The sequence below is a fragment of the Lucilia sericata genome, unplaced genomic scaffold (assembly GCF_015586225.1).
Source record: "Lucilia sericata isolate MDLA Ls3-8-SP2 unplaced genomic scaffold, ASM1558622v1 Contig000000F_arrow, whole genome shotgun sequence".
NCBI classification, from domain to species: domain Eukaryota; kingdom Metazoa; phylum Arthropoda; class Insecta; order Diptera; family Calliphoridae; genus Lucilia; species Lucilia sericata.
Window position 1 is genome coordinate 945,453 of NW_023994042.1, and position 27,534 is coordinate 972,986.

A 27,534-nucleotide genomic window follows, 5' to 3' on the forward strand; every position below is an offset into this window, starting at 1 on the left:
AGGTTAAATTTTATAGAAAACTCAAAAAGTACCAGTCGAAGGACGAAAAAGTACCAAAAAGTCCCCTTTTATAGATTCTCATTAACTAAGACCTCTGCATGCTTAATTTCATGTTTCTAGGTTAAATTTTATAGAAAACTCAAAAAGTACCAGTCGAAAGACGAAAAAGTACCAAAAAGTCCCCTTTTATAGATTCTCATTTACTAAGGGCTCTACATGCTTAATTTCATGTTTCTAGGTTAAATTTTATAGAAAACTCAAAAAGTACCAGTCGAAGGACGAAAAAGTACCAAAAAGTCCCCTTTTATAGATTCTCATTTACCAAGGGCTCTACATGCTTAATTTCATGTTTCTAGGTTAAATTTTATAGAAAACTCAAAAAGTACCAGTCGAAGGACGAAAAAGTACCAAAAAGTCCCCTATTATAGATTCTCATTTACTCTGGGCTCTACATGCTTAAATTCATGTTTCTAGGTTAAATTTTATAGAAAACTCAAAAAGTACCAGTCGAAAGACGAAAAAGTTCCAAAAAGTCCCCTTTTATAGATTCTCATTTACTCATAGAAAACTCAAAAAGGACCAGTTGGAGAATGAAAAGTACCAAAAAATATCACTTGATACCGGGGTTCCAAATAACACCCCATTAGGATATTTAGTGTTTCTAAATTTAAAAATTTTATCTAAATTGGATCATTGTGGTTGAATAAAATCAAATTTCCCGTTTTTACCCCTTTTGGTACTTTTTTCCTCCCCATTAACGAAATAAAAATTCTATTCCAAAAAGTTGCAACATAGTAGTGGGAGCCCGTTATTATGTATTCATATGTATAAGTTAATAAACCAAAAACAATGTTTTATGAAAAAAGTACCAAAAATAGGTACAATTTTAACCCCTTAAATGTCCGAATATCCAAAAAGTACTAAATTCATATTTTTATTTTTTCGTTAAGTTATGAAGGAGTCAAAAATATTTTTTGAATGTGCACTGGTTTAAAAGATACATGGGGTGCGAAAAAAGTACCAAAATACAGTTTTTACCCGTTTATTCCCTAAAGGGGCCGAATTTTAAAAAAGTACCAGACACCTGTCCGTTTATTTTTTAAATGAACGGCGATAAGCTTTAAGCTGTTTTTGTATCTTTTCTAGTTTAGGAGATATAAGGTTACCGTCTTAGTGGATTTATTTGGCGGGAGACCAACCTCCTGTCCAAATTTCAGCTCTTTAGCTTCAACCGTTTAGGCTGTGCGATGATGAATCAGTCAGTGAATCAGTCAGTCAGTCAGTCAGTCAGTAACGTTAGAATTTTATATATATAGATTCCATGTTTTAAAATTTTTTTATTATATTTAATCGATGCATATAAAAAATTTGGTACGTATAAAAAGCTCTTAATAACAACAATAAGTACAAACTCATTTTTAAATACCTTAATTTTTATTTAAAAATTAAGAACAGAAAAAACGGAAATGTGAAAACCGAATATTAATGACAGTCACTGTAAGTACACACGTATGTACATAATAAAAAATATTTTTTTTTATTTTTTTATTTAGTATTTTATTAAAACATATTAATTTTTTTCTTCTTTTTAATTTTTTCAAACGATTAATCGTCGATCGGTTAATCGATTAATTTTTGTCGATTAATCGCTCGAATAATTGAAAAATGACAAATCTCAAATGAACCGAATAACTTCTATCAATTAACCGATTAATGAAAACTTAATATTTAACAATAAAATGGCACATATATGTATGTATGTATATCTCATTCAAGATTTTTTATATATCGTCATATGAAATCCAAAAAGCTCTAAGTTACATTGAACAAATTTTTCAGGAGAAGCAAAAACCCTTCTAAAATGATAAATAAACCAAAAATGTTCAACATTTTCTCAAGTTAAGCTTATTTTTTATTAAGAAATTAGTATTTGAAGAAAAATGTGCGGTTTTCGTTTTACTTACGGAGATATGAAACTTACGCCCTTGAGAATTAGTTTTTTCTGAAAACCAAAAGGGCGTAAGTTACATTAATAAATAGTAAGGTTCAACATTTTTAACTAAATTTCAATCGGTTTTTGTTTATCAAATAAGCCGAAATATGGAAGGCATAAGGCTTCTTTGCTTTCGTAAAGATTTTCGAAAATAGGAATTTTTCTTTGAAAAAAATCTAAAGCTCTTATAATAATATCTAAATCGCAAGGATTCGCTAAAGGTGTCATTTTTGTTTTATTTAATGCCAACTTACAACATTTTACAATTTCGAAGTTAAAAATTCAAAAGAATTTTAAAATTTTTATGAATTTTAAGGTAATTTTAGAACAAAATCTTTTAGAATTTCTTTGATAGGGACGTTGATTTTAAGTGTAGGAGTGTAAAATTTAGCAGGAACATGTATTTTGATACGGTGTATCATAATCAATCAAAAAGTCGATTTTGATCTTTTTGTAACATAGGGCCTTTTGGATTTCATATGACGATATGTACATTGTACATACATACATATATTATATTTCAATAATGATTTTGTTTGATTTTTTTTAAATAATCTCTTGAAGAAGTTGCCCAGGAAATAATTTGGACTGAATGTGCTCCTCCAAATAATCAAAGAACATTTATATTCCTTCTGTTGACCACTTTTTGCTTGGGTTTTCTCTTTAATTTCTTTGGAATAATTGTTACCATGGGAGATCTGGAACCTTAGGAAGATGGAGTAAAAAGGCCGCAAGACAAGGATTTTCATTCACTAAAAATGAAAAATATGCACTAAAAATGTAAAAAATATGCATCAAAAAATATTGGCTTGTGAAATTTTATTAAATAAAAAGTCAGCATACTTTTTAATATATTTAAACAATTGCCTGATGAAAGATTGATTTTGTGAAAGAGTGTTTATATGGGGACAAGGGTAAAAAATTGTCCGATCCTAATAAAATTTGTTAAATGGATGTATTTTTGTATAAATAATTTCTGGATGATATTTTATACATATGTGGGCTAGGGTGAAAATATGTATGTGCAAAATTTCACCAAGTTATCAGTTTTTATCGACACATAGATGGAAAGACTCGGAAAGTAATTCTGAGCCGATTCTTTAAGGACCAATATTTTTGGACGTTACAATCAGCAGCACAAATGCAAAATACTCTCTCCACTAGTGGTTTAGATTAAAAAAAAAATAAGTAAAACTGTGTAATATTTTAAATCGAAATTTTTTATATTTATTAAAAAAAATATAATTTTATAGTTATTATTCCAGAATACAAAATTCTAACGCATTCTAAAAAGTGTCTTTAACAGATCCTTCCAAATGACGCCTATTTTATGTAAAAAATCCTATTTTGCCAACTACAGTATTTCCTTTATATTTCATATGTAAATATAAAATTTATTGTAAAAATACATGTATGTAATACAAAGATAACTAAACACAATTTGTGTTAGAAAAATTACAAAATGTGCTGCAAGAATGTTAGAAATATGCATGCATGGATCAACTACATATAGTATTTATAAAAAACCGACTTTTCGCAAAACTGATTTTTCAGTTAACCGAAAAAAGACTATTTTTGGAAACCCGGTTTGTCGGTTAACAGATCGTAAAAAACCGATTAACCGAAATGTTTGCAAATATTCTAATATTTAGTTGAAAAATGCCATTTTGCGAAATATTATGAATTACTTAATAAGTGAAAAAATATTAGCCAAATAGGATAACCCGTGCCGGAAATCGTTTGAAAAGTTAAAAATTGAGTAAATAATAGGACTTTTTGAAATTTTTAAAAAAATAAAATTTTACTTTCTTAAAATTTCGACAAAATCTTATCTTCTAAAGTAAATTATCTTTCCAACTAGATATAAAATATTAATATCGAGCGACAAATAACTGCATTCAAAACGAAAACCAAACAAGTAAGAGTTCTATATTCGGCTGTGCCGAATCTTATATACCCTTCACCATGATGTGTTAAAAAGCAGTCAGTACAAAAATTATTACAAAAAATGCAAAAGTTAGTCTTTATAGAAGGGAAAAAGTACTAAAAAGACCCCTTTTAAATGTTCTCACTTACATGTACATTAGAGTGGGTCGGTCTCTATGGACAAAAAAAAAGTTGAGTCAGTCACCCCCTAGGATTAAAGATATATTAATAACATTTCCAAAAATATAAAAATAATTTTTTTGCCACGCCTAGAAATACCGCCCTTTTTGTTTTTTATACATTACGTCGCCATTTTAGGTCCGATCGTAACATATCATATATCAGTGTTTGTGGCTGGACGGCAGCTACATTTCACTCTTAGACAACTTTTTAATTCGACGTCATATTCTATGCGCGACTTTCGATATCTCGGATCCTTCCCCAAAATCAGTAATTGCGGCTATGCAGGATTAATGAGCATTTAATAATATAAAATATTTGCTTTTAAAATGTTCACTTTTACGCCTAAACACCTATTTTACGGATATTTTAAAATGTTATATCATATTCATACACAACCATTCAAAAATTTATTTCAATATTATTTTATATTTTTAATGTATCAAATTGAAGAAGTTTAATTTTAATTCTATTAAGTAATAATGTTTTAATGGAAAATTTATTATTTATATTAATTGTCTGTATTATTAAACTACACTATATGAAACATTGTTTTCAAAAAATATGTTTTTACGAAATTTTCAAGAAAGTTGTCTACTTGTTCCTTAGAGTACTATAAAAAATTAAATCAATAAATTATAAAGTTCACTTTGCATTTTAAATCATTGGTATGTGCTGTTATTAATTCTAATAAGTTCAAATTTGAAGCTACAAAATGCATTTTGAAGCCCGTGATATTGAAAAAACTAAGTTACCAACAAACCGCCAAGTTATTCAGTTTTTTTATATTTAAAGTCAACCGGCACCGCTATTGTTAATAAAAGTCAAAGTTTGCCGAGATATATTCAAGAAGTGATAAAAGTGATAAGTAATTTATGGAAGAAGGCAAACATTCCTATTATCAGTAATACATCAATAAGGAAATTGTTAGTCCGACTTCTAGATTTTTACTATGAAATTATAAAAAAAACATCAAAATTTTGTGAAAGTAACTGGAACGTTTTATTTCGAATGCAAGTGTCCACTAGAAACAACTCCGGAATGCATATGCAATGAAGAATTTAAAATACCTAGCAATAAGTTATGCTTTTTTATTGACCAGTGTGGACCAAGATCTTTAAACATTGATTTTGCTGAAAATAATCACACGGACAATGACATCATTGATCATGACTCAATAATCACTGATCCATCTCATTGCACAGTTTCGTATGTGCCATGCACCAGTGAAGAAGATTTCATTAATGACACCATTGATATTTCGGCAGAGGTGGAGCCAATTAAAGTCTCCGAAATATCATTACAAAACTTTTCATTGGCGCTGGATCGCACAAACACATCTGATCGTTATGGATCTCTTTTGGCAACAACCCTTATAAAGGATCTAAACATTTCTATATGTAGAAAAACAAAAGAATTAGGCGACACTAGTCAACTAATTTTTAAATACTTAGATAGCCTTATTGTTGATAAAAACAAAATCCAAAGGGAGCGATGCAAGTTCAGGGCAGAATCCAAAGAAGTATCTACCAACAAATCCATATTAAAATGTATTTCCTACGACGGAAAAAAGGATTCAACATTAAAAAAACAGTTATTTGGAAAACATGTTCGTATCTGTAAAAAAACTGAAGAACACGTCACAATTTTACAAGAACCTCATTCTAGATTTCTGGGATATACAACTCCAGAAATTGGTAGCGGGATTGCGATTCAGAAAGCAATTGTAGAATTTTTAAATTCTAAATCTTATTCACTAAATTATTTAGTTGCAATAAATTGCGATGGAACCGTTGTAAATACTGGTTACAAATCAGGTGTAAATGCATATATGAAAAAATATTTGCAAAGACCATTACAGTGGAATATATGCTTACTACACTTCAATGAGCTGCCACTTAAGACACTGATAACAAATATGTTTGGGAAACAAATTGGTCCGGGTATTTGGGCGGGAGAATTTGGAAGTGAATTGCTAACATGTCACCAGCATCCTGTAAGTTTATCCTTGTTTATTTAATTATTGGTAATATTTTGATTACAAAACTGTTTTTTTAGGTCGTTAATGATTTTCAACCCATTCTGATGGGAACTATGCCTGACAATATAGCTGATTGGAAAATTCGTGATGACCAACTCTACCTCTATCGAATGGTGTTAGCAGTGAATAATGGTCTTGCTAGGTGGTTAACTACAGCTTCTAGATTGCTTCGGCTTTATGTGTCAAAAAAAACCCATCAGAAAGCTTACGAAATTTAGTTAACTTTGTTGTAAAAGTATACGCTCCATTTTGGTTTCTGGTTAAAAGCGAACCACAGGCCATTCATGGAAGTCGACACATTTTTAAATATATAACTTGGATCCGAGAATTGCCTGACCATATTCAAAAGATAATTCGTACAACAATTGAACATAACAGTTATTATTTACATCCCGAAAATATTTTAATGGCAATGATAACTGACCCTGATCCAAATATTCGTTATCAAGGTTATGACAAAATAAGAAATGCTAGGAGGGATCCACCAGCAAAAATTAGAGAATTCCACGTTCCTAAATGAAATATTAATTTCAATTGTACCACATACACTGAAATAATAAACTGGGAAAAAATTGCGATTACTGAGCCACCGATTCTTTATTTCTACACAGATGAACAACTTGTTCAATACCAATATTCTACATACGATGTAATTGAAGTACCAGGTAAATTTATCTAATTATTATAAATGATATGTAATTGATAACCATTAAAAATATACTTTTAGAATTTCCATGTCACTCTCAAAATGCAGAACATTTTGTACGAATGGTAAGTGAATCTGCTGGTAAAGTAACAGATGATAGGCGTGTTGGATACATATTTGCAAAATTAAGAAGTCGTGAGCAATACCAACAGCTCGAATCTCGTCAAAATCTACAAGCATAGTTGAAGTTTATTTAAATACTTTAATAATAATTATTAATTTGCTAAATTTTTATTACTATAAATTTACTTTTCTTTTATTTACTTATTTTAGTTCAAGGAAAAAAAAAAAAAAATAAAAAAATAAATGTATTATTTTAAGTATTTATTAATAAAATTTTTCTTACTTATTAACAACTACTACTGAATAAAATGGCCTTTCTTGATTTTGATAATGGACTTAAGGATCCGAAGATCCAATTTGGTTTGTAACGGAAAAATAAATACATATATTTTGTTTAGAAATTTATTTAATGATGTTTTCGATTAATGGCAATGCAACGCATATTTGAACATTTTTAAATATCTATAAAATAGGTGTTTATGCATAAAAGTGAACATTTTAAAAGCAAATATTTTATATTATTAAATGCTCTTTAATCCTTCATAGCCGCAATTACTGATTTTGGGGAAGGATCCGAGATATCAGAAGTCGCGCATAGAATATGATGTTGAATTAAAAAGTCGTCTAAGAGTGAAATGTAGCTGCCGACAAGCCACAAACACTGATATATGATATGTTACGATCGGACTTAAAATGGCGTAGTATATAAAAAACAAAAAGGACGGTATTTCTAGGGGTGGCAAAAACATATTTTTTATATTTTTGGAAATGTTATTAACATATCTTTAATCGTAGGGGGTGACTGACTCAACTTTTTTTTCGACCCACCCTAATGTACATGCTTAATTTCATATTTCTAAGTTCAATAATATAAAAAATTCAAAAATACCTTTTGAAGAACGAAAAAGTACCAAAAAGTCCCATTTATTGGGCTCTACATGCTTAATATCATGTTTCTAGGTTCAATATTGTAGAAAATGCAAAAAGTACCTTTTGAAGAATGAAAAAGCACCCCTTTTATAGGTTCTCACTTACTCCAGCCCCTACATACTTAATTTCATGTTTCTAGGTTCAATATTATAGAAAATTCAAAAAGTACCTTTCGAAAAACGAAAAAGTACCAAAAATCTCCTTTTATATGCTATCACTTACTCCGGGCCCTACATTCTTAATTTCATGTTTCTAGGATCAATACTATAGACAATTCAAAAAGTACCTTTTTGTTGGCAACCCCAAATAAGAACAACAATGTTCTTTGTACCTGTGTACACTAAACAGGTATATGCAATCGAATAGCTGATAATTTTTTTGTTTTCGTATTTGCATACCTTTTCTCTCAAAATTTGTTTTTGTTTATATAAAATTTTTGTTTAAATAAAATTTGAATAATAAAATAATTAAACATGTTTAGTTTGTAAAAAAATAATATTGTTTGCACAAAAAATACATTTCAACCATCTTCCGCATTGCGCCCTTTCTTAGGTCCGCTGTCTCTAGCCAAACTTTATCCGTTTAGAACAGAACTTTAATGGCACAAATCAGGTCATTCCAGATATCAACTATCCCCCGTAATGCGCACGTTGCCAAGGCCGTTGTCGTTAGCCAAACTTTGGTAGCCACATCACAACTTTATTGGCACAAATCAGGCCAATTCAGATATCAACAATCTTAAGTATTGCTTCATTAGCCAAACTTTGGTAGCTAAAATCTCGCTTTTTTGGGTATATTGCCAGGTCCTCTGTAACATTTACCAATAGGATCCATATACCTTAAAATATGTACATATATAAACATACATACAGTGTCTCACATAAGTATTCGAATTTGGTTGTACTTTGAAAAGAAACATAATTTAATAATATTTTTTGTGTGTGAAATGAATAATTAAATTTGTTATATTGTCTAGAGAGTCCTAAGGTATAATATCACACTCTTTAAAATTTGGAAAAATTACATTTACCTCAATTGATTTAACTTTTTTAAAAAAAGTCCATAAAATTGCCTCACAAAAGTATTCGAATTTTTCCTGTATTTCATATATGACCATATTATACGAAACACAAAAATTATAATCGAGTGGTTTCTTGCTTAAAATTGTATTAAGGGGTTACTATCAACCGAAATTATATATTTTGGGTCCATTTGTTCCACAATTTTGGAGCATTTGTACCATCTTTTCATGTAATATCATTAAAATGGCGATTTTTGACCATATTTGCAATTTTTTTTCCTTTTTTTGCAGAAATAAGGTATCTAAAAATAATAATTTTTGTTATAAGGATCTGTACTTAAAAGTTCCAAGATGTATTTTTGGTATCATTCTTCTGTTTCTAATTAAATTGTATGGATCTTAAGTCCCTTTTCGTACCACTAGGGTCGATATTTTCCGACAAAGTTGGCTAGTATACATTCATGTACATATTAGCACTAATATATTTAAAATTTTCAATACATTATATCGGTATACAATTCCAAAACATGCCTTTACAAAACGTCATCCTATACAGTAGATTTCAGTTTTTACTATTCGTAACTTTCACGCTTATGTTGCCCATTACAATAACACTGTAAGTCCAAAATTTTGGGTTTATTTTAATCATAGTAATCAATATTTAAACAGGTATCGATATTTTTGAGTTAGACCATAATTATATAGTGGCATGCAGCCTGGAGGTCATTGGTGCATAAAAATAATGATACTACCATATTGAATGGTGTTTCTTCGAGGCATGTTTTGGAGTTGTACACTTCCACAATACATTGAAAACTTAAAATATATAAAAGCTGATATCTAAAAGAATATATACAAGAAAACTTTCCCGAAAATTTTTGACCCTAGTATTATGAAAATGGACTTAAGTTCCAATATATTGAATTAGCGACAGAATAATGATATCAATAATAAATCTTGGATCGTTTAAATACAGATTATTGTAACAAAAAATACTCTTTTTAGATACTCCAAGGGTTCTATTAAATCCCAATATCAAATTTTGGTTTTATCTCTGGAAAAAAGAGAAAATACTACAAATATTGCCAAAAAATCGCCATTTTAATGATATTACATAAAAAGAGGGTACAAATCCCCAAAAATTTTGGACCAAATGGGCCAAAAATATATCATTTCGGTTGATAGTAACCCTTTAAAACAATTTAAAGCATAAAAACCATTCGATTCTAAAATTTGTGTTTCGTATAATATGATCAAATATGAAATACAGGAAAAATTCGTATACTTTTGTGAGGCAATTTTATGGACTTTTTTAAAAAAAAGCTAATTTAATTTATGTAAATGTAAATTTTTCAAGTTTTAAAAAGCGTGATATCAAACCTAAGGAATGTCTTGACAATATAACAAATTAATTTATTTTTTTTGCACACAAAATATATTATTAAATTTGGTTTCTTTTCATAGTTCACCTAAATTCGAATACTTATGAGAGACACTGTATATGCCTTAACATTCCATTTAAAAACACTGCATATTTTTTTAATAAAATTAATATTTTTTTAAAGAAAAACATCAAAAAATATTTTTATTTATTTTGACATTGAGCTCATACAAGTACAAAAACAAAATACATGTTGTTTTTGTATTGTTGTAGTGATACATATACCTGGTTAGTGTACCCTATTTATTTTATTATTAATTATTGTTTTTAAATAAAGATTATTTAAGATTTATTTAAAGATTAAATCTACCACCTGATAATCACGAGGATTTTAAAAATAAAAAAATTGCAACAACATTGCGAAATAAAACACGATTTTTTTGTTGTGAGTGAAATAATTAAACACAATGACTTCTTCGGAACAAGTGGTTGGACAACTCCTGGCGCATCAACAAGACGCTATGGAAAAACAACACCAACTAATGGAAACGCTGATTATGGCTACACAAGGATCAACGGCAAGTAATGTAAGTGGGTTTTTGGAATGAAATTGGACACTGCCCTCATTTTAAAGCTCACCGACAACTTAAACCACAAACCTGTTTTACGTCTAAAAAGCAACTAGACAGTTAAATTAAAAAAAATGAACGTGAAGGTATCATTTCCCAAATAAATTTTTCTGAATGTGCTGCACCCATTGTGGTGGTGAAAAAGGCTTCTGGTGATCTACGTATTTGTGGGGATTACTCCACTGGACTAAATTATCAGCTAGAACCTCACACATTTCCACTACCTCTTCCAGATGAAATTTTTATAAATTTTAACAACTGTTCAATATTTTCAATAATTGATTTACATATGTATGTATATCATGCCTACATGTAAATAGAAGTCGATGATGACACGAAAAAACTACTATTAACACTCATCGTGCATATATCTGTCATGTTTTTCCTGATGGCAGCGAAAAAACAATTTATCATGCGTCAAGGTCCCTCACTCCAGCTGAGAAAAATTACTCTCAAATTGTAAAGGAAGGATTGGCGCTGGTTTTCGCTGTAGTTAAATTCCATAAATATTTATTTGGTAGAAAATTTATTCTTCAAACAGATCACAAGCCTCTGCTTTCAATTTTTGGAAATAAAAAAGCCAAGCGATGGGCTCATGCACTCACGTCATACGATTTTACTTTGCAATACATTTCAACTCATGAATTCGGAGCAGGTGATATTTTATCTCGTCTAATTGCCAATGTACCAAAATCAAACGAAGACACTATCATCGCTTGTATTGAAATGGACATCAGATGACATCAAAAAGGTAATTAACGATATCACAAACGCTTTGCCGGTAACATTCAACATGGTTTGTGCTGCAACTAAAAAGGATTCGAATCTCCAAGATCTTATAAAATTCTTACAAACTGGTAAGTGGCCAAAAGAAAAATCTTCTTTTATTCAGTGTTATTTTTTCGAGAAAACAAGATTTAAGTATTGTTGATGATTGTCATAGGCATCTACAAAAACATACAATGAGCAAAACCATCAGGAAACGTTTGCGAAAATGTTTCGCTCGAAAACTTTCAGTTTTGCTCCCATTGTTCTTTTCTAGCTGCGTACATTTGAGTTAATGAACATGATGTGCTCAAAAGCAAAAACAATACAAAACCAACTGAGAAAATCGTTTTTGTTGTTTTGGTTTTCTTCTTGTTTTACTCACAGCAAAGTTCAAACCGAAACAATTGCAAACGTTTTGTTTAGTTTATTTTCGTACCCTGCTATTGATAGCTCTTGATAGTCTCATTGTAGGCTATAGAGTAACGATTGACTTCCTCGTAGGACAAGCCTATGTTAAAGTGTTTAATCACCTGGGTTGTCGGGTGGATAGGGGCCACCATAATTGGCACGTTAAGTGGTTAGTGGTTACTCTCCCGCCGAACTGCTGGGTCGCTAAACTTCTTCGGACAATTTTTGCTAGGACCAAAAGTGAAAAGTTACACTCATTTGAATAAAACCCTATATGGCCAAAATGTCCAACTTATTTGGACATTTCGTTGGGAGTAATTTCATTTCATAATTGGGTATTATTTCATTGGGTGTTATTTCGTGTCATTTTTTAACAAATGAAAAAAGTTTCCAATAAAAATAGAAGCATTATTGAATTGAGTTGTAACAAAAAAAATAGATTTTAATTATTTGCTTATATCGACTTCTCGATGATTTTTGACTTTTCCCACTTAATGACTTGTTTCAACTTGTCTTGTCTTTTCCTCTTGCTCACCCCCTTTGCAAAACAAACTAGTATCGCAAAGTGGTGTCGCACACTGGCGTCCGTTCTGTAAAACACATCTTATTTCGATATTTTATTTATTTAAATATTTTACAATCTGGCTACATATACACTTAACGAAAACAGCTGTTTTTAAATTCTTATTGGAAGAATACAACAACAACGAGGTTTCTAACATTATTTTTTTAATGTTAACATCTAACAGTTGCGTCAACAGTAAAATTAAATAAAGAATGTTTCTTTTACATTAGTGGTTCTAAAACAAAAATAATAACACTTTCCTTAAAAGGCATAAATTATTATATTTAAATAATATAGAAGCAAATTAAACGTGTTCGCATCATAAGAATCGGGAAAAAGTAAGTAAAGATGACATCAGTGGAGAAAAATTTGTTTTTGCTTGTGTTAACTTTCACCGTTTATGTTGTGTGAATAAAACAAATAAATATGTATGAACGTTGGGTGAATAACAATAACAATCAATGACGTAGTTTTTCATTTATTTACTTTTTATATTATGCAGTTTCAATATTGAATGAAAACAAAACAATTGCAGTTATGATTAATATAGACTTTTTTATATTCCGTTTTGTTGCAGATAATTTGTCAATTTTAAAAAGATTTTCAATAACCAGTCTAGACCTTTAGACATTCAACAGAAAAATGTCAATGCCAATGAATAATGTAAATCAAGGAGGCTACGTTCCTCCCGGCTATGCGCCTAATGCTGCTCCAGGAAATTATAATCCAAGCGCACCGCCACCAGGCAATTACGTGAGTACCTACTTATGCACAAATTTTTATTATTTTTCTTTAAAAAGATACAGTTTTGCAAAACGCCCCTAAAAGTTCTATTTGAATGTGTGTTTTTACCAAAATGTTTATATTATATACTGACTACATATATGCCAAATTGTTGAAATTAAAAAAAAAAATACCTACGAATATTTCATTGTTTGGATATGTAGACAACAAATACGATGATTCGCTAAACGTATTATGTGGTTGGAAAATATAGCGGCAGTTTAGGGACCACTATACTTTCTTTGCTTTTATTCTAAATAAAAAATGTTGGATAATATTAATTTGCATCATAAAAAATTATCACACTCTTTTAAATCTTTCCATTTCCATCACAAACCCGAATATCTAATACATTTAGTACGATCGTTAAAACGAAAAATGTTCAAATTCATAAAATCATCTTAATGAAAAGACCTTATATTTATGTAGGTGGTAACTACTAGGCACCTGTGCTTGTTTCACGAAATTGATACATATTTATGAATGATTTATTTTTATTCGGTAATCTAAATTTTAATACGAAATAAACCTTATATCTTAACCTTCGGTCGCTGTAATTTTTTTAAGGGACTTAATTAGATCGTCTTTGAATATATTTTTAATGAAAGAATGAATTTTTAAATTTAAAATTGGAAAATTTGGACAGTTGATGTCAACGAAAACAAAATTTTTTTTTATGTAATCACGATTTAGAGGAAACAATATCACATAATTCTATTCTGGTCAAAAGTGGAACTATTTTTCCAAATTTTCTTTATAAAAAAGAAAAAAACCTTTTCAGAATAAAAACACTTCAATTTTTCAAAGAGGGATAGCAATTACATTAAATTATGTTTTTTTAAAGTTTTAAGCAATTAATTTACTAAGTAATAATTCCATTTTTTATCTGAATGGAATTCTGTGACATAGCTCAATATTCTGAATTTATCTAATTACTAAGAGTCATTTATATTTGGCAAATTTTAGCCTAGTTAAGCAGCGAGAAGTGGTTCAAATTCAGCTAAATATTTAATTTATTTAAAAAAAGTGCTATTTTTGTTGTCTCCACTGTATGTTCATATCTAAAAAATTATTTTTTGTTTCTTTTTTCAAACATATGACGTCATTTTGTACATTACTTTTTATTATTATTAATCTTAATTTAGTTACAACGCATATTATTTCTAATAATGTTGAATTTGTTATTAGTAATTAAGAATAATTGCTTATCAAATCCTAAATTTCCTAAATAAGTTTTATATGGTATAAGGAAATTCAACTTGATTTTCGTCTGGCAAAATTGTAAACTGGCTCCTAAGTCTAACAATTAGACTAGTAAGCAAATGAATTCATTCTGATTTTTGTATTGGTTACGGTAGATATTTGTATTTAAGCTATTGCCTTTATTTTCTATAACCAAAGCTCTAAAAGAATTCATTACCTAATTCTTTTTTTGAAATTGAGTTATATTTTAAAGAATTAACAATTCTTCAAACTCATTCCCTTTGATTTAATTCCTAGAATTAATTCATAAAGCTTTCGATATAGTTGAATTAATTCTCTAATAAATTAATTCCTATAGAATGTTAAATTCCTTTAAAGCCGAATTAAAAATATAAGGGAATGAATTCCAAATTCATTCTTTCCAAGCTTTGTCTATAACAACCACATTTTATATTTTAATTTTATAAAAAACTGTTCCTAAAAGTTTAATTTGGGCAAAAAAAAATTAAATTTTTAAAACGGAATTATATACCTATTTATGTATTTGTCGTTATTTAACATCCATCGCGGTAAATTATTTATTAAGTGATTACGCACTTGTAACGGAAATGCATTCTAATTGAATGTGGAATTATTTCTATATTTTTTTTTTCAGAAAATGTAAAGAAGCTACCACTTTTTTCGAAACGAAAACACTAGACCCTCGTTCGCAATTTTACTTAAGTTTTGATAATTATTTGAAGTTTTCAAAATTTAAGTAAAATTTCTTCCCTTAGTTTGAATATAAAACCGTCCCGAATTTTAGAACTTGATAACAAACAATATTAATTGGGATCAGAACGACGGAATTTAAACTGTTCTGATCAGATTGCATGAGGAGTGTTTAATTCTTTATATAGAAAAATTTAAATTTAGATTATATCTAAGTATGCATGTATGTATGTATGTATATTAAGGTAATAACAAAAATTAGGCCCTGTAGCCAGTAGTGCTCTAATAACGAAAACCTTTTTCTGTGGTCATTTTGCTGCAAAAACCTTCCTCGCAAATCGATTTCCTAAAACCATTCACAAACAAATTTACATGGATTTTTAATAGTATATACTACTTGTGTGGGTAATAAATTTGGAAGAGGGATAAACAGCAATCCCTACCCTTGCTTTTTCTCCGTGTAAATACCGCGGATAAACAATAAAACTAGGTTATATCGAAAATTTCCTGTTTTGTATTAAAACTATTTGCCGCGAAAACTTTCTTAACGCCTGAGAAAAAGTGATGTTTCGGCGTCAATCCGATAAGGTTCAGTGAAAATACACAAAAAAGAATAAAACATAAAGGATTATTAGTTTTGTACAAAGGAGAAGAATTGTCTTCCTTTATATAATATATTACCTTAAGAAGTTGTGCACAACAAGAAGTGCTCTTTAAGGCTTCAAAATGACGAGAGGTCAACAACTACTTATTTCTAAGTATATGAAAGCTAACAAAGTTTAAGTACAGTTAGGGCCAATCTTTAGGTGAAAGATTAGCGATTAAATTAAAATTAATCCTCGAAAGATGTTTTTGAGTACTCAATTAGTTAATTTTGTTTGCAAGTTTAAGCGACCAATGAAGGTGGTTTAATCTTAAGCACGAAATGCAAAAGTGTAAACAGCTGATGCAAAAAAATTAATAAAATGTTTATAAATATAAACATTAAAATGTTCTATTTATTGATTAGTATAAATTATGGACACTTCAAAATACATTTTTTTGTTTTTAATTTAAGTTTTCATTAATTTTCATATTAAATTTACAATTGTCTTCTTTTTTATAAAATATGCATTGTTTTGATAACAAACAGTGAAGTTTTCTGTTGTTTTGTATGGCAACACTGCGTTTAAGTTTAATCTTGTACTCAAAAACATCAAAGGGGATTAACATAAGATTAAATTTATTTTTAGATTAACTAATCTGATTATTAATTGGCATTTGATTACCATCTCAAAAACCCGCTCTTAGCGGTTTAGTCGTTGAATTAATAAGAGTTTTCCAACAAAGATGTAAACTAAAAGTAGTAAATCATTAGGATTTACACTTAGAGGAAAAATAATAATCGAATAACATAATATTTGGGTGTGCCTATTACATCGTTATATTAGGAGTGCCATAAATTTGCTATACATTTTTGCACAGCTCTGAACGCATACAATATTTTGTCAGTTTAGCATTTTCTATAGTTATATGAAATGAATGTAAAATATATTTTTAGTGATTCAAGTTTTTAACTTTATTAAAGTTTCAAATTGTATAGAGATATTTAATATGTTTAGTATGATGAGATATTAAAAAATGAAAACAAATATTGCTTTATAAAAAAATGTTTACATATATTCAAAATTATCGTCGAATGGACGATTTGGACCACCACCTGGGCCTCCAGGACCACCAGTCATTTGATTAGGATTAGGCATTCCGCCGCCACCCATGGGTACACCACCTGGACCACCGCCAACGCCACCCATTTGTGGTCGAAATTGTTGACCGGGTGTCGATTGTTGCTGGAGTAAATGTCTAAGACCGGGATTATTATTCATCATGGGTCGGACCATGCGTTGTTGCATTTGTTGAGGAGGCATTTGTTGCTGCTGGGGATTATTAGGATTACCACCAGCCATCATGGGCATACGTTGGTGCTGCATCATGGTCATTTGTTGTTGTTGCATAGGATTATTGCCAACCATCTGGTCGGGTCCACCAGACATAGGTGGTCCGCCCATCATTTGCTGATTCATGGGACCACCGGCCATTTGCATGTTCATTTGTTGCTGTGGATTGTATTGACTAAAATGCTGCTGTTGTTGTTGGTTAGGATCCTGTTGCTGCTGCTGTTGTTGGGGATTCATGTTACCCGAGATTTGTCCAGCCATTGGATTTTGTAATTGTTGCTGACCTTGCTGCTGCTGCTGTTGTTGTTGCTGCTGTTGTTGTTGTTGCATACTATTAGGTCCACCACCAGCTGTTTGTTGCATACCCATTGACTGCTTCTGCTGAATGACTTTTCGCAAACGTTCCACAAACATCGATTGATTATTAGGTATAAATCCTAGGAATGCATTCTTTTCAGCCGTGTATAACAGAATCAAAACTTTAATATCACATGCCGGCATATTTGGTGGAGTTGTAAAGTGTACACAGCCGGCAAAAATTGTTGTCATGTTTTTGGCCAGGGCGTCTAGTGCTTCGCATGGTTGCGGTTTAAAAACTACCATTTTGGAGTCTTTGAGAAATTGTCCTCCGATATTACCTACCAAATGCTTAGGCATGAGCTGCATTAGTAGTTTAGGTGGCCAGTTTATAGCCTTGATTTCAGGTTCTCCGTCTTTGATGTTGGCGGTTACAGTACATTGTAGAGTACGAGGTATTTTCTGTTGATCAGGCTTACTTTTCTCTACCCACTCCAAGGTGCCCGACCAAATTTTATCACGCATAACAGCTTGATCTGAAGATGGACCAGGATTTTGTTGGTTTGCCATCGAAGTATTCGGCTGGTTGTTGGCAACAACTGGAACTTGTTGCTGTTGAGGATTTGGTCCTCCAGGGCCTGACATATTTGGATTCATAACATTTTGCTGTTGCTGTTGTTGTTGCTGCTGTTGTTGAAGTTGTTGCATTTGCTGTTGCTGCTGTTGATTTAACATCTGCATACGTATCTGTTGTTGTTGTTGCATCATGGGATTAACGTTTTGATTAGGCGGAGCGCTAAGTTGGGATATTAAAGCAGAATTTTGTACAGGCATGCCACCTTGATTTACTGGTCCACCCATTGAAACCATAGGTCCTCCAGGTGCATTTGGCAAAAATTGTGGTCGAGCTTGCTGTTGTTGCTGATTGGGATTGAATACCCAACGGTTGCCCTGTCCCTGGAAATTGGGATTTTGCATGGGGTTTTGTCCACCAAATTGTTGCTGTTGCTGCTGCTGTTGTTGTTGCTGCTGTTGCAATAGCTGTTGATTAAGTGGATTACCAGGTTGCTGATTAGGATTCATACCACCCATTTGAGCAACCTGTTGCTGTTGGAGTTGTTGCTGTTGAGGTGAAGCATGCGTATTATCCATTGTCAAACCTGTATTTTGTTGCTGAGCACTTTTTTGCTGTTGTTGTTGTTGCTGCTGCTGTTGTTGTTGCTGTTGATTTGGACCACCCACCACTTGGTTCGCTTGGTTGCCCATCGCAGCTGCTGCACTATTTGGACTTTGTGGTCTTTCTTTAAGGTGGTAGCCCTTTAGTAATACCAAATGCCTAATATTTTTGGCATATTTTTTAGCTGTTAATGGCTGGTCGCCATCAGCCTTCATAAAAATTTTAAATAATATTGGTATTTTACGTGGTGCAATAATAGAAAGATTTATTTTGCGTTCGTGGAAAAGTCCCGCTAATTGTTCCACTAAGAATAGTACATTTGTTTAGTTTTCGGCAATAAGATATCGATCCATTTAAAAAATTACCTGTTTTTCCTGTATATTTCCAACATTCCATAACCGGCATTGAGTACGGGGAACTGTTACACATTAATATACAATGTTTTTGAGTTGACAAATTTCCATCCTTGTTATAACGCGCCCGATGCTCTTTCATGTCATCGAAACAAATATGAGCTGTTGCTAAACCTTCTGCCAGATTTGCACATGATTCCATTCCACCGCCTGTCAGTGGCAGACGCTCAAACAAATCCATAACTTTTTGAGGCGATGAATATGGTCCGAATGTCGTACACATAGGTTCAAGTAAATTTGCTGTGGTACGATAGAGTACCACGCAATATTGTGTAGAATATCGTTCCGATATTAGGTATTCACGATCTTCAATGGGTCCTTGGCTGAAATGCTCCAATGTTGGTACTATGTAATTTGTTTTCAGTTCATTGATGTATGCCCCGTTGGCTGCCGAACCTTCGACCAAGAAAACCACATCTGCTAAAGTCTCCATTTCCATTTTTTTGTGTACAATGCAGTTCTAAACAATTTAATTTGTTTGTAATATCAATTTGATTTGTTTTATTTCATTTATATATACAATTTTCTACTTTCTTCTGCAATTGCTTTATATTTTTGCAATGGTTGTGAAAAAATTAAAAACAATTTATAATGTTGCCATATTGATTTTTTAGTGTCAATTGACAGAGTTGTATAAAAGTGTAGCAGATACCATATGTTTTAACAGCAACAGCATTCGTATATTTTAACGGAGCAGTATATGTTAAAGCAATAACTGATAAATGTTATTTAATTTTAAATATAACGGAAATGTCTGTTTTACAAAAATCTAAATTTTTTGTTTATAAATCAGAGATACTGTTCTAAACTTGGAAAGAATTTTAACATTATAATATTTTTAATAATGCTGAATATGTTTATTATATTATCTAATGTCCGAAAAAGCAAGATTAGTTTTTAAACTTTAAAGCGGTGAGCGTTGCGGTGCCGGAGAATAAAAATGTAATTTTTTATGTTTTCTCCAATTTGAAATTTTTTTGTTAAAGAAATGCTATAAAATTTTGATATCATGTGAAAGTTTTTTATCGTTTATTTTTTCTTTGCAATATTTAAAAATTTTAAACAAAAACTAGTTAACAATTTCACATAGTCACAGCAACGAGCCCTCATGTATTTTTTATACTCTATATTGAAGTATGTTCTTAATTATACCACTCGGCTCAAAATGAATTTCTGAATCGATTAAGCAATGTCCGCCCGTCTGTCCATGTTAACCATGTAATCAAACTACAGATCGCAATTTTGAAGATAATTTTGTAAAATTTGTAGCTCATATGCTACTGGACTCTAAAATTGGTATTTGCTCATAAATATGCCAATAAAATATATCGAATAAAAACAAACTGAAATGCTTCATTAAAAAATAAATCGTATATTAGATATACCATAAGTTCTGTCATTCTTGACTATAAAGCTACGTTCACAGTGATGAAGTACTCCAGCAAATTGTATTTTTCTTTCTTTTTATCAACAATAAGTATTTTAAATTTCATTTTAATTCACTCCAGAGTGGAGTTCTCTGCCATTGTGAACGTTGCGTAATTGTTGTATAATTCTTCGTATTATAAATTGATATTTGATCTAATTTTGGCCGGCAAGTACAACTAATAACTCGAATCGTTATTGTTCCGGATTCATAAATCGGTATTGTACTGTTGTTTTATTTGCAAATTGTAATAAGTGCATTTATTTGTCGTTGGTTGTATAATAACAATTAAATTTATCAATGTTTAACTATCACCTTAATTTTATCGCATACTCATATTAGAACTAAAAGCATTTTAATGATTAATACCATGTAAACGTTAAAGCCAACAACATCAAGTAAAAATTTTAAAACAAATTAATTATATTATTTTACAACAATTATATTAAGTATAAAACATATTCTAAATTCACATTTACTAATAAATAATAAATGTTTTCTTAAAAAAAGGGATTTGTTCCTGGACAACAGCCACAAGGTTACGCACCTGTACCTCAAATGCCTTACGGTGAAGTGCCATTTGGTGGTGGAGCACAACCACCATATGCGAAACCACCTGCTTACGGTGGGGCACCACCACCGCAACAAATGCCCTATGGTGGAGGACCACCACAGCAGTATAATGGAGGTGGCGGTTTTCAGCCTGGATATGATGCACCAAATGCTCCAATTGTAACTCAACCAGGCCAACCTATGCCATCAGGTCAACCAATGGGCCCACCCGGTAAGTTAAAATGCAACTTTTCTTTTGGTTATCTCGTCCTAACTATTCATCTTGTTCTAACTGTGTACAATGTATGTGAATATTATTTATAAAAATATTTTATTCACAATCAATTGTTGTTATTAGTTTTGCATCTTTGGAAGAGTTAACATACAATGCATTCTTGTATTCGATTAAGAATGAAGAGATCGTTTGTATATAGTATACGACGTTAATTAAGACTGATAATTATTTTAATGTTCTTCATATTTTGCGTTCATGTTTGTTATATTATTGTTATTTTATAGCTGTGATGAATCAGAGTCAATAAACTTTGAATGCAGTTCATTTATGTTACGTCTGTTTTAAATGCATACATCTTCATTCAGACATGTTTACAATATTTTAATATGTTTTTCCATTCTTTAAACAGATAATAATATTGTTTTTAAATAATCTCAATGACCTAAAATTTCTAGACCTGAAAAAAAGTACAAAATATTTGATTTACAATTTATGTGAAATTTGATTCACAGAAAAAAATATTTAAATAAACGCATAATAAATAATCAAGGCCTTTGATTTTTTACTTAGTTTTCTACCCATATCGATCCAAATATCATGCTCCAATTGTCAAATCCATTAACTTTAACTTACAGGTTATAGAATTTTTAAAGAATTTTAAAAGCCCATTCCTGGACTTCGTATAATGAATGATGTATACCTCTGATATTTGTTAATATGGCCTGACATCCGATATTTTCCACAACATAATGTTAAGGTGTATATGAATCTGAATGACTGAATTTTATCACGTTTGCTATATAAACAACATTTTATATTTATTTGTATGGTGGCTATGTGAAATTATGAAACAATGTTTCAGACTTACATACGGACATCGGTAGATCATCCTTAAAACTCATAAGGACCCAGAAAAGCATGCTTCAACTTTTAGTCCCAAAATAAGATTTTGTATATGATTTAAACGCATTTTATTTGGTTTCTACAAACCGCGTAAATCGAGGGTTACCTGTATTTGTATCTAGTTTCGCTGAGTAAATAATACGACTATAACTAACAACATAGTGTTAATCTCAAAGATAAGATTTAAGGAAAATTAACTTATTTTCACTGAGTTGTCTAAGATACACTTTTGAATAATAAATAATATACCTGGTTTTATTACAATTATTATTTATTTATATATTTATTTATTCACATACATACACTCCCTAAATCTTTAAATACATTTCTTTGCTTTCCTAGATAAACACATACATTAGTATAAACAGTTTATTCATTGATATATAAATCTAGATGCCTTTCATTATTTATTTCCTACATACGATGGCGGTAATATAGTAGTCGACGTCTTATCACTTGTTCTTTAAATTAAACAATAAAATACTGGCAAAGATAGAATTTTTTTCCACTGCTGCCAGTTATAAACAGAATTTTAAAAATCATTAACAGTCACACAGTGAACCTTACTTGAATACAACAGCGGCGGTGGTGGTAGTTGAGATATTCAAACATTTTTATAAATAAAAAACAATTAAAACAAATTTGAATTAATTATGACAGTAATTAGTGATTTTAAATCAACTCTAGAATTAACATCAAACGCCCACAATAATAGTGATGCTTTACATCATACATATGATGATAACGATAAATATCATTCAAATAATAATGAAACCAATAATGGTTCTAAAGTTTTACGTATCGTCTGGCATACTCTGTATGAAAAATATGAACATTTTCGCAAACAAACAAAATTGTTTAAAAATCTAGTTTATCGTGAAGGCAATAAACCATTGGCGAAAAAGTTTCGCCATTCATTGCGTTTAAATAAATCGGCGAAAAAGAAAGGTTACAAATATTTTCTTAGCGATGAAGATCAAAGGTAAATTTTGTTATAATTTTTGCTGTTTAAATTATTTTACAAAAATCTAATTCAATTATAAAATTTTCAAAATTTGGTCTTGTGAAATCAAAAGTTAGTAAATTTAAAAAAAAAAAATCAAAACGGGAACAAATTCTTGAACTTTATATTTTAACAATAATTGTATAATAACAAACATTTTTATTTTAAACAATCGATCATCATCAAAATCGATTAAATCACAGATATGTATATGAAATGTAATCTATTCCATATAGGCTCTAATATATTATCAAATATGTATGTATGTATATGACGTATTTACCTGCTACGAATTGAATAAATATAGTTTTTAGAAAAGTATAAAGAAATAATCATTTTTCTTATGAAGTTTTTGAAATAAACTTTATCTTGCGTTCAAGTGATTAGATTAATATTTATTTATATTAAAAAATTTCACGCTTTTAAAGTTATACTGTTGACCATAAATCATATGACGATATTTTTCTAAATCTACACAATTAAGCACAACCAGGATGAGGTTTAAAATATATGATTTATTTAAATTATTGAAATTTATCAGTAATTGTTTTACACAATAATATTACATTTAAAAACAATTTACATAAATATTATTTTTCACATTTAGTTTTTGACTTTGAAATATTTACCCTTTTGTTACTCAATTAAGCATAATTGTTACATTTGGATACACATGCCGCCGCTAAACTGTAGAAACGTGCCATGTATATTAGACCTGCCCTTGGAATTAGTTTTTTTTTTTCAAGTAATACTAATTTAATAGTTTTGGCAACTAGGGCATCCTTGGTTAAGTTTGGTTACGAAAGGTTATGCATCAGAGAGGTACAAATCCATCCGGATGCCACTGAGGTCCATTGTCATTCCCTTTAGAGTAAGAGAAAATTCAATAATAAAGAATAATTAAGAAAAAAGGTCTGAGACTAGACTGAGGTTCGCGGCAAAAAACCTGATTGCTGAAAGTAAGAAGAAAATTCTGATCGTCAATTAGAATGCTCTCTATATTTTCAAATCGAAGAAACGGCTAATTCCCCCGATAAAGGGTTTACAACAAAAAATTGCTCTCACACCGAAATTGAACTGGATAACTTTAGACCATTCAGAATAAAACATATTTTCAGGGACAAGACTAATGTTCATAGTAATTTCCACAACAACACGTTAAGGTTTACTAAACAAAATCTTAATTAAGTGGACAAATATTTGACATTGTGTATATAAATGAACATACAAATTGAGATGTATGTATTCTAATATCACCTACACAAATTAGTTTTCTTAAATTGCTCTTTTTATATGCACGCAAAAAATGTCACTTTTTCAATGATATTAACAAGAAACTAAACTAAACTAAAACTAAATTTATTGTTAATTTTTCTTCTTGCAGGCGACTGGATGAGTATACCGCCCGGCATTCCGAATTGTCCGCGCGGTTTGGAATACCTTACTAGTATAGATCAACTGTTAGTTAAGCAAAAAGTCGAATTATTAGAGGCTTTTACCGGTTTCGAAACCAATAATAAATTTTCCATTAAAAATGCTCTCGGTCAAAAGGTCTACTATGCCGTCGAAGATAATGATTGCTGTACCCGAAACATGTGTGGTCCAGCACGTCCATTCGATATGAAAATTTTTGATAATTTCCGTAATGAAGTTATACACGTACATCGACCATTGGCCTGCTCCAGTTGTTTGTTTCCATGCTGTTTACAATCAATGGAAGTCTCGGCACCTCCTGGCAATGTTGTCGGTACCATCGAACAGGAATGGAGTCTCTGTGCACCAGCATTTAGAATTAAAAATCATATTGGTGATACTGTTTTACGTATTGAGGGTCCATTCTGTACATTTTCTATGTGTGGTGATGTTGAGTTTAATGTAAGAAATTTTTGTTTTGTTCAATGTTATGTTATGTTATTGTTTAACATATTTTTCTCGATTTAGATTCTTTCTTTGACTGGTGAAAACATTGGCAAAATTTCCAAACAATGGTCTGGATTGGCACGTGAAATATTTACTGATGCCGATTTCTTTGGTATAACTTTCCCCTTGGATTTGGATGTTCGTATGAAAGCTGTGCTTTTAGGTGCAACATTCCTTATTGTAAGTAAAATATCTACTAGATTTTCTAATTTCTTATTTATTTATTTATTTATTTATTTATCATTTCGATAAATGATAAATATTTTATATAACACAAAAAAACTATGCAATATTTTTATATCATATAACAATATAATAGGGAGGGTATGTCTGTCTGTCCGTTTGGCTGGCTGTTCATGAAGACCTTGTGTAAGGTACAGGTCGCAATTGTCAAGTTGAATTGACGAAATTTTACACATACGCCTTTCTTGGCCGAAAGGCGAAGCATATTTCAATTATATCACATGGTTCCTACAATGTGATATAATGGACCTCATAATTAATCAGTAATATAATTACTGTTAAATGTATGTTAAATTTTCTATACAAATTCACAAATTATGTTACATCAATCAAAGATCGTTTCATTTAGAAATCTTTTTGGAAAAAATATGTCATTATATAGAAAATAAATTATTAACATTTTTTAATTTCTTAATATTATTTAAAATTAATACAGCGAATGAACAAAGTATTTTTACAACAAAGAAAAATTAAACATAAAATAGTTCACTTATAGTGAGTATTTAAATTAATCAAAAGTTATTCATTCCACTAATTTTTTTTTGAGTATTGCTAATATAAGTTGTAAGAATAGATTGACCGCCAGTATCCCAGTATATTAATTACTTTCCATATTTTGTTTATTTTCTATAAATAATTAATTATTTTTTTTTTTTATAAAATTACAGGATGCCATGTTCTTTGAAAAATCCGCTAATATTGAAAGTGATCGTCCCGGAATGCTGTAGACATTTTAAAACCATAAACATTTATTATTTTTATTATTTTATTATTACTATTATTTTATTTGAAAAATATGTCTATGTAACATACATATGTACATATACTATCTACATACATGATTATGTATAATTTATTTAAAAATATTTTATAATATTCTGCTTGGTTTTACTTACAATTATTAATTTTTGTATTTAAAAGTATTTTTTATCAAATGAAAAAAAAAACTACAATCAACACCAAACTGTTTTCTATTCTGTTGTTGCTTTAAATAAATAATTAAACTCAGGATATTATTTATTTATAATACTTATTGTTAAAGTATAAAAAAAGTTATTTCTTGTATGAATATGAAAATATAAATTTAATTCATTGTTAATTAAATAACGTTTAAATCGCCTGTGTATTTTATTAAAATCTCCCTAAAATGTTTGAATCTTGTGCTATATATATTTTTTTAATAAGTAACAATTTGATTTTTTAATAAAACAATTTAAAACTTAAAAGCATCAATCTTTTCTTACATTTAACGCTGATTTAGCGATTGACCTTAGCATATCGTCATATGAAATCCAAGAAGCCCTAAGTTACAAAAAAATCAAAATCGACTTTTTTTATTGATTATGATGCACCGTATCAAAATACATGTTCCTGCTAAATTTTACACTCCTACTATTAAAATCAACGTCCCTATCAAAGAAATTCTAAAAGGTTATGTTCTAAAATTACCTTAAAATTCATGAAAATTTTAAAATTCTTTTGAATTTTTAACTTTGAAACTGTGAAATTTTATAAGTTGGTATCAAATGAAACAAAAATGGCACTTTTAGCGAATCCTTGTAATTTAGAGATTATTTTATCAGTTTTAGAATTTTATCTAAGAAAAATTCCAATTTCCTAAAATCTTTATGAAAACAAAGAAGCCTTACGCCTTCTATGTTTCGGCCTATTTGACCAACAAAACCCGATTTGAATTTATTTGAAAATGTTAAAACTTACTATTTTTTAACGTAACTTAGGCCCTTTTCGGTTTCAGAAAAAACAAATTCTCAAGGGCGTAAGTTTCATATCTCCGTAAGTAAAACAAAAACCGCAAATTTTTCTTCAAATAATAATTTGTCAATAAGAAATAAGCTTAACTTGAGAAGATGTTGAACATTTTTGGTTTATCTATCATTTTAGACGGTTTTTTGCTTCTCCTGAAAAATTTGTTCAATGTGACTTAGGGCTTTTTGGATTTCATATGACGATATATAGCAAAAGGGAAATTTTGCTGGACCTTTTGAAATGGGGAACGTTATCTACGTTGTAATTTTTTAATGTTTATATCATAAAACAAGTGATATATTTGGCTGTGTCGAATAATATTGAGAAAAAACAAATTACGTTAATTTAAAAAA

The 27,534-nt window shown here is 30.1% G+C and overlaps 2 protein-coding genes across 3 annotated transcripts; one reads left to right on the forward strand and one right to left on the reverse strand.

Moving 5' to 3' along the window:
- The first annotated feature begins 12,694 nt into the window (after positions 1 to 12,694).
- Positions 12,695 to 26,566, forward strand: LOC119601115 (phospholipid scramblase 1-like). Of its 2 annotated transcripts, XM_037951907.1 has the most exons (6): positions 12,695 to 12,949; positions 13,189 to 13,364; positions 21,069 to 21,342; positions 24,636 to 25,126; positions 25,193 to 25,351; positions 26,083 to 26,566. In XM_037951907.1, the coding sequence occupies exons 2-6, from the start codon at positions 13,254 to 13,256 to the stop codon at positions 26,140 to 26,142; spliced, it is 1,095 nt and encodes a 364-aa protein (XP_037807835.1). In that variant the 5' UTR covers positions 12,695 to 12,949; positions 13,189 to 13,253; the 3' UTR covers positions 26,143 to 26,566. The 2 variants fall into 2 exon arrangements, with proteins under 2 accessions (XP_037807835.1, XP_037807887.1); XM_037951959.1 differs by lacking the exons at positions 12,695 to 12,949; positions 13,189 to 13,364; positions 21,069 to 21,342 and adding an exon at positions 22,909 to 23,230.
- On the reverse strand, positions 16,840 to 19,709 carry LOC119601057 (mediator of RNA polymerase II transcription subunit 25). Its single transcript, XM_037951788.1, has 2 exons — positions 19,085 to 19,709; positions 16,840 to 19,023 (listed from the first exon to the last, which is right to left on the reverse strand). Exons 1-2 carry the CDS (start codon positions 19,569 to 19,571, stop codon positions 16,961 to 16,963), a joined length of 2,550 nt encoding a protein of 849 aa, XP_037807716.1. The 5' UTR covers positions 19,572 to 19,709; the 3' UTR covers positions 16,840 to 16,960.
- Positions 26,567 to 27,534: the final 968 nt, after the last annotated feature.